This window comes from Hemiscyllium ocellatum, chromosome 10, assembly GCF_020745735.1.
Source record: "Hemiscyllium ocellatum isolate sHemOce1 chromosome 10, sHemOce1.pat.X.cur, whole genome shotgun sequence".
NCBI lineage: Eukaryota > Metazoa > Chordata > Chondrichthyes > Orectolobiformes > Hemiscylliidae > Hemiscyllium > Hemiscyllium ocellatum.
This window is the reverse complement of record NC_083410.1, coordinates 111,789,313-111,797,906: the sequence shown is the minus strand read 5'-3', so window position 1 is coordinate 111,797,906 and position 8,594 is coordinate 111,789,313. Positions and strand designations below refer to the sequence as shown.

The 8,594-nt window shown below is 43.1% G+C and overlaps 1 protein-coding gene across 1 annotated transcript in view; it reads right to left on the bottom strand.

Moving 5' to 3' along the window:
• Positions 1-271: 271 nt before the first annotated feature.
• The window catches only part of LOC132819905 (sprouty-related, EVH1 domain-containing protein 2-like), a 103,510-nt gene continuing 95,187 nt past the window's right edge, over positions 272-8,594 (bottom strand). Inside the window, exon 6 of the mRNA XM_060831865.1 lies at positions 272-3,738. Coding sequence (XP_060687848.1) covers positions 3,079-3,738 — 660 coding nt within the window. The 3' untranslated portion in view covers positions 272-3,078. The remainder of the gene's footprint in view (positions 3,739-8,594) is intronic.

The following is an 8,594-nucleotide window of genomic DNA, read 5'->3' as shown; positions in this document are numbered from 1 at the left end:
GTTTTGGGCTTTACAGAAATAGTGGTCACTGGGAGTAGCCAAGCGCTCATCAAGCCCAATGGTCACAACTCTGCCATTGTTAGAGTCCACAAAGACAGGGGTTCCCAAAGGTACACACAACGCTGATGACTACCTGTCCAAATCTCATAGTTCCTCTGTTCTGACAGTGATGCAGCACAAAATGTAACAGGCTGCAGCTCACAACCATACACATGAACCCATCGTTAGGACATCCTGTTGAACAAGTTTCCCAACTCACCATCCACAACAATTTTAACATCAAAGTTCCTTTCATTTTATTGTCATCTGATCTGCCAAGGTACATAGTTAAGATACGAACGACATGGAAGTAGCAGAATTATGTACTGGTCAGGCCATTCTTTTGTACTTTTGATAATGATGTATTTGTATTTACATAGTATTGGAAAGCAAGGATTACATCATACACATTAGAAACAATAAAAAAAATAGAAGAACTAAAATGTACATCATACACTTGATATATTTTCTTTACACAGAGGTAAAAATGCTTATTGTATAAAAAAAAACTAATAATTGATACAAGAGTTTGTTTTAGTTACAGAAGAGACAATAGTGCAGGCACTTTCTTTTCATCCATTAAGGTGTGCAATGGCTGAAGACTGTGCACCAACAGCTTTTGGTTAACTTTCTTCCCACAGATACAAAAATAAATTTGATTTGTCTCCCCGTCCACCTCAGACTACTGTCTTGTACTGTTCAGAACCAAATCAAAGGCTCAACACCAGAGCAGGTAAACTATGTACAAGAGAATTGCCTTAGTTGTGGCTCCCTGTTAACTGATTACCTTCTTTTACAGATTTGCAATATTGTTGGCAAGAACTGCCGATATATATATATAAAAATGAAGGTGAAAGTGGACAATATGGGGAGCCTTGGTGGAAACAGATTCCGAGGTGCCTTAACCAGTGAACTGCCGGGTTACTGTAGGATCTCGGAAAGGATTAGTGTCAATTTAAGCTTGTGTTTGTGCTTTCTGTTCCAATGTAGTCAAGACTTCACAGTGATCTCAAGAGAAGTAAAATCACAATTTGAAAACCTGTGTGCAGACAATGCTGAGCGAATGCTGCATTTGGAAATATTTCCGCCAGAGAATTCCGCTCAATGCTGTAATGCTTTTTACACTGCGAGACTGGGGGATTATTGTCCAGTTAATTTAATACACTTCACTTGTATCACGCATTGACATCCAACAGCAGTCCTGCCAAATGGTAATTAGCAGTAAGACTCATAACTTGCCTTTCTTCCCAAGGAAGTCTTTTGTCTGTGCTTTGGAGGCCTTCAAACTTAAATAAAAAATGCAACAACTCAAGTAGTGGGAAAAATGCACTGAGTAACGCTGCCATGAAACAGAGGGGGAGTAGGGGTAGCTCGCTGAAAAATCCCCGCAGCTCCTGCAGCTTATCGGAGAGGAAGTGGATTGATGCTATGCTGCAGCAGAGGAAAGTGGGGGTGGGGGTGAAGGATGTGGAACGCACTGGCAATTAACTCTGCAGAGGGGCAGGACGGAAGCAAAGTCAGCTCCAGACCTATTCCTGAAAGCTGCCTTCAGACAACGGCTTGGATTGTACAACGCTGCAAGGCTAAAACAAAATCTACCGCTTCCAAATACATTTAAAAAATTGGCTACTCCCTGTGCTGTGATATAAAAATATTTTTTCAAAGCTTAAGCTTTCTATTGGAAGGTTTTGCTCACTCCCCTTAATGACCTGAGCTGTTACGATTTGGAAGGAAAACGTCTTTCCCTCTGCCATCTCTAGCCAGTGGAACCACATGACACACCAGGTAAGGCCCCGAGGATCCCTATCTTATAGGACACTTGGTGTTTTTGTTCTGTTTAAAAAGAAAAGTAACTTGGACCAGCCAGGAGTCCCCACCCCCTCCCAAATTTTGCAAAATGACCTGAATTTGGAGGCTGTAATTGTGCACAGCTCTCACACAGTGCACTTGACCCCTTTGATATCCCTGATCCATTCCATCTCCAGACCCCATTCCCTGCAAAAGGCAAACCGAGCCTACGGACACAGACCCGCAGACACCAGAATGGAAGCAGCTCATTTTCTCCGCAGGTTGTTTGTAGTGATCTCACCCTGTGCTCCCTCTCCTTGCAAATGGGGATGTTGCTGTGTAAATACAGAACAAGCAGTTTGGAGTTGAGTTAGATAGTGTAATCTGACAAACTTTAGTGTGTCGTGAACTGTTTTTGTGTTAAAAATGAGAACTTGCTTCAAGGATCCCAAATAAATAAAAAAAACTTAAATTAAAATCCATAATTTTACATTAAAACCAATTTAAAGGTTCGCTCCTGTAGGACTGACGCTTAAAACAATGTGGGATAATCTTCTCAGGCTGGGGAACTGTATGAAATCCGAGGCGATGTTTCATTATTTTATAACTTTGTTCAGGATGACAATGCCCACAGGTGGCGATGAAGTAGAGTGTTTGTTGAAATACTGAGGTGCATTTAACAAACAGCATTGTTTTGGCTTCATACAGTAACAGCAGCATGGTGCCGTGGTATATGTTTACTAGTACAGCTCCTTAAACAAGGTCCTCGAGGGTTCCTGACTCCAGGTTAAGTGTCTCAGGTGATTAAGCAAGAACCATTCAGCCCAATTTCCTCACTGAGTGCTGCATTCAGTCGGCAGGTTCAGACAATTACACTGTAGCCAGTGATATCCCCACCCACCTCCTCTCCAGTTACCTTGAAAACATTATTCAGTCTCAATCTCTTACATTTTTCAAAAAATTATAAACATGAGACATTCTATTGATATATATAATATATATAATATATATAATATATATATACACGCACATATATATTCATTCATAGAAAAGTCAGTTATTACAGTCAGCTCCATGTAATGTTTGGAGAATAGAGACACCCTCAGTGTTTCTCGATGTTACAGGGTCCAGTTTATTGGGGAGTCACATTTCTCAGACTGCTGTCGCCGATGGTAACTGAATTGAGAACGTTTCAGAATTAAATGTGCTTCCTAAACTAACGGCGGCTTGAATGAAAGACCACAGTCCGAGTCACCCAACTGCTTTGTGTTTCCCACCACAACACCTACAGGTCACGCCACACCTGTAGCATGCGCGAAGGGGCAGGTAACAGCACATACAGGGAGCAAGGAAGGATAAGGCTATCAACGCTAGCCAACGAAGGCAGAATTTTTCATCGTTCGTGTCACAAGAGCAAGGGTCTGAGTAGTCTCCTTCAGGATCTGACATGCAGTGATACAGCATACTGTCTGCACACCACATACAGCTGACCCGCCGGATACAGGCACGGATGGGGTCTGGAGCATCTTGGCACTGTCCCCGGCCATTTTCCTCATGGTTAAACATGTCCCTGCAGTAAACACACCGCGACCGTTCCCCATCGTCTATCCTTCTCCGGAATTTTGATTTCGATGGCATGGGCTGAGCCTTCACCACGCTACTTTTCAAATCTTTGCAAAGTCCAAAATCGGAATTTTTGACATACGGGTAATTGTAGTTGTGTTTCGAAGTATCACTTTTGTCAAAATGCACATAGGAGTCCATCTCAGCGTGCTCAGGGTATTTTGGACGGACAGCTGCGTATCTGTAGTCCTCATATCTCTCTCTTAACCAGGTTTTCTCCCGAGGATTAATCCGGACAATCTCCTCATCATCGTCTCGAAAACTAACATGACGCTGTTTTGGTACAGACTGAAATATTAAACAAACACATTAATAGTTTTATTCTGCATGTTGTCCTGAAATGTTTTAAAATGTATACGTGGTTTCCAAAAAAGCATTAGGAACATTCAGCAAGGTAGAATGAACACTCTCTCCCACTAAGTGGTCTTTCTGATGATCATCTACAAACTATTGATTGGGAACTGCATCTCTAATGTAAGCATCATTCGATAAAACATTACCCAAGTCCATGTTTTGAAGGTCAAATGGCAAAACTGAAACTAACAAAGTCCCAGAACACACACCTTTCCCGCACAAAACACGCCTGAGTTCCTTTCTGCTCTCATTGCGGGATGGTGTATCTTTGAGTGGGTCACATTTAAGCAAAGTTAAAATTGAAACTTCCCACTTGCTCAAAAAAGTGTCAAAAATTCAAAATTAATCCCTTTTTAATCGATTACTGAGAGATTAGGATATACAGTGTTACATTTCAGGTCAATAGGTCAGTCAATTTTGTGGGAACATGCAGTTCCAGCCTCAGGCGACTGACTGCGCGGAGTTTGCACGTTCTCCCCGTGTCTGCGTGGGTTTCCTCCCACAGTCCAAAGATGTGCGGGTCAGGTGAATTGGCCATGCTAAATTGCCCGTAGTGTTAGGTAAGGGGTAAATGTAGGGGAATGGGTGGGTTGCACTTCAGCGGGTCGGTGTGGACTTGTTGGGCCAAAGGGCCTGTTTCCACACTGTAAGTAATCTAATCTAATCTAATCTAAAAAAAAGTTCATGTGTCTCAGATTCAGCCGTTTACAGCATTGGTTGAAGGAGGCCATTCAGCCCAGTGTGGCCATGTTGGTTAACAAAGATCTGCCTGCACTAATCCCATTTTCCAGCTCTTAGCCCATAGCCCTGAAGTCAATGGAACAGGAAGTGAATATCTAAATCCTGCTTAAATGTTACAAGAGTTTCTGACTCAACCAGCCTCTCAGGCAGTGATTTCCAGTCCCCTACACCACTCTCTGGGTGAAAACATTTTTGTCCAAATCTCATCTCAACCTTAATCTCCGACCTCGGTTATTGACCCCTCTGCTAATGAAAAACCTGCCTTCCTATTGACCCTATCTATTGTTACCCATAATCTTACACACCTCTATCAGGTCCCCTCCTCACCTTCACTACTCCAGGTAAGATAACCCCAGTCTATCCAATCCTTCCTTACAGCTCAGACCCTGATATCCTGGTAAATCTGCTCACTTCTCTCTAGTACAATCACTTACGTCTTATGAGGATGTGACCAGATCTACACACAGTATTAGTGTTTTATACAGTTCCAGCATAATCTCCCGGTTCCTATATCCCACAGCACAGCTAATCGAGCCAAGTTTGCCATCTGCCTTCTTCACCACCTGCCCTGCTACCTTCAGGGATCTGTGGATATAGATACCCAGCTCCCTCTGATCTTCAGGATTTCCCAGGCTCCTGCCATTCAGCGTGTAATTCCTTGCTTTGTTCGCCCTTCCCAAGGGTAATCCCTCTCACTTTTCCTGGTTGAATTCCATTTGCCCCTCCCCTGCCCAGCTGACCAGTCCATTGCTATTCTCCAGTCATTTACAGCTACCCTCCTCAATATTTAACCCCCCCCCACCAATTATCGTGTCACCTGTGAATTTCTCAATCATATCCCTTACCTTTCTGTCCATATTGTTAATGTACACCAAGAGCCCTGAGGCCTGAGGAGCCCCCACTGGAAACAGAATTCCCACTACAGAAACACCCCCCTACCACCACCCTCTGCTTCCTGCCTCTCGGCTAATTTTGGGTCCAATGTGCCACTTTGCCTTAGATTCCGTGGGCTCTTACTGTCTTCATCCGTCTGCCATGAGGGAGCTTATCAAAAGCCTTTCTTAAATCCTTGTTGACCACCCTCATCAACACTCCTGGGCAGCTCCTCAAAAACCTCAATCAGATTTGTCAGATGTGACCTTCCCTTAGCAAAGCCTTCCTGACTATCCCTGATTAATCCACGTCTCTCCAAGTGCAGAAGTATTCTGTCTGTCAGAATTCCAATAAGTCTTCCCCCCCCCCCCACTCCCGAAGTGAGAGTGACCAGCCTGGACACTGACTGTTACTGAACAGAAATGACAGTCACATTCAACCACTTGGCAATTCTAAAGTAAACTGGCTGTGGGTGCTTACTGGACAGAGGTCAAATACCTTCCCAAATTTAAAAAAAAACAATTTCTATGGAATTAGAGAAGATAGGAGCAGGAGTAGGCTTCTGGACGCTTCCAGCCTACGCTGCCATTGAATATGATCATGGCTGATCAAGCTCAGTTCCCTAATCTGGTTCTCCTTCCCCATATCCCTTGATCCTTTTAGCCACAAGAGCTACATATACCTCAACTGTTTTCTGTGACAGTGAATGCTACAGGCTCACGCTGTCTGGGTGAAGGAATCTCTCCTCACTGCAGTCTGGAAATGTTTACCTCTTTTCCTTAAACTCTGACCCCTGGTTCTGGGCTGTCCCACCATCAGGAACATCTTTCCTGCATCTACCCTGCTGGAGTCTAGTCGTGTTGGAGTCTAGTCGTGTTGGAGTTATAAAGATTTCTATGGGATTCCCCCCCCTCCTCATTCTTCAAATATAATCCTGACCGATTCAACCTCTCTTCATTTGTCAGCCCTACCATCCCAGGAATCAATCTGGTTAACCTTACTCCCTCTACAGCAACAACATCCTTCCTCAGGTAAGGAGACCAAAACTGTACAATATTCCAGGTGTGGCCTCCCCTGTATCTTCCCCATATAACTGCTGGAGCCTCACTCACTGGTTCTCTCAGACAGGATTGCTCAGAGGGATTCTAAGTGTCTAGATAAGCAAGTTAATTTGTTCCTGTGAGGAGTAATACTTTGCAAATAAACCTGAAAGATTTGTTTAAAGTGAAATCTATGAAAACACAAACAAAAATATAGAATGAAAAGGGATGCGGATTTAAAAATGAATAGAACAGACTGTCACGTGGCTCTACACCTCACAGTGGTCTCTCTCTGGGAACCTGCCCAATCACAGCTGACAATTTAAAATTGGCAGGATGGCCACTGAAATTCCTCCCAATTCTTCTACACTGTGATAAAAAAATGTAATATTTATCATCGTTATATCTGAAATCTGGATTTTAAAAAAAAAACGGGGTGACAGATTGATGGGGATTTTAGTGAAATAAAAAACTATATTCTGGAAGTGACCTTAATTTAGCATTTAGAGAGAGCAAGGGGCTACAGACCCCTGCGGTGTTAACGGAAAGATGCTTATCCTGTTGATTTTATGACAGGTAGGGGTAGTATATTTAAGGCCACTTTTCAGTTCAGTTCGAAAGAATCTGAGATTGAGTTCAGAAGGTGTTGGATAAGCTCCCAGATGGAGCTTGGGCAGTCACTTCAACAGAAGCGACCAGGCCAGGGCAGGAGATGAAATTCAGGAGTTATTAGAACATCAGAAGTTTAGGCTCTCGGATTTGTGATGAGTTCATGATGGTACAAACTGTCTCCAAAATCCTTGAGAAAAAACTGTAAGGAATCAGTTACATAAAGTGCTATGTGAGAGGTTGTAACTTCTCTGAACTTAAGTCTCCTACAGACAGTGTTGGAAAACAGGTTGAAACTTTGGTTTGATGCTTGCATTAAAGTTTTTCTAACAAATACATATGGCTTATTTATTTTGTGTAAGGAACTTATGTTTTGTTGTTAAAGAACATCTGCAGCCTCATGGCAATATGTTTCAGAGATTAACCACTAACGAAAAATATTTTAAACATATGATCCATCAAGCCAGGTTTCTGGAATCGGATTGGTCCACTGTTACCATCGGCTGGGATTGTAACAACATGGAATGAGATACATTCTGTACAAAGACAATCCCAACATCACCTGTGAGGCAGCTGAAGACACGCCAATGCTTTACTCACTAGTCTGCTCTGAGATCACACTGCAACAAGTAAAGGTCTGTGTATCAAATGCTTAGTAATGGATGCTAGCTAAAGTCAGCTTGGAATAGCTTGCAAATCACACTGCATCCCAAAACCCTTCAACCACCAGGGAGATTATTGCCGGGAAAACCGGAACTCTCCCTCCCCCTGGTTTGGCAAGCCTTGGAGATCAAGGTCCACAGGAAATGGGGTTGGTTCGAGGGAACGTTTAGTATTTTTAATTCAAAGGAAACAAAGTTTGTTTGTTGTTGTTCTGGAACAAGATTTGACACAACAGGTACATGGAGAGGAAAGGTTTAGAGGGATATGGGCCAAATGCAGGCAAATGGGACCAGTCCAATTTAGGAAACCTGGTCAGCATGGACGAGTTGGGCTGAAGGGCCTGTTTCCATACTGTATAACATCCCAAGAATCTTGCAACACAGTGGGAGGTGCTTAGCCCCATTGGTCAGTGAAAGGCCCTTTTAAAACTACTCAGTTAATCCCAATCCCACACTCTACCAAATTACAACATCGATTACATTTCTAAAGTACGTCACTTATGTTAAACTGCTTTGAAATGCCCAAAGTTGTGAGAGGTGCTCTATAAATGCAAGTTTCTCTCTCTCTCTCACACCCCCCCCCCCTCCAGATTTATCTGGTTCAGGTATTTCCCTGACCCCCTTTTAAAATTTCCATTTTCTGTGCTCCTTCAGGCAGCAGTGGGTCCCATATCACAACAATCCACTGAAGACAAACCAACTCTCAGCTCCTCTGCATCGGCATCGAGCTCTCAAAAACCAGAGCAACCCAAACTACGAAACAGAAGCCAATTTGGAAAGGAACATGACACTGGGCTGTGACACAAAATCACATGGAACAATTCTCGGTCCTTTTCACCAGTCTGACAAAGTGCCCATGTCTAAA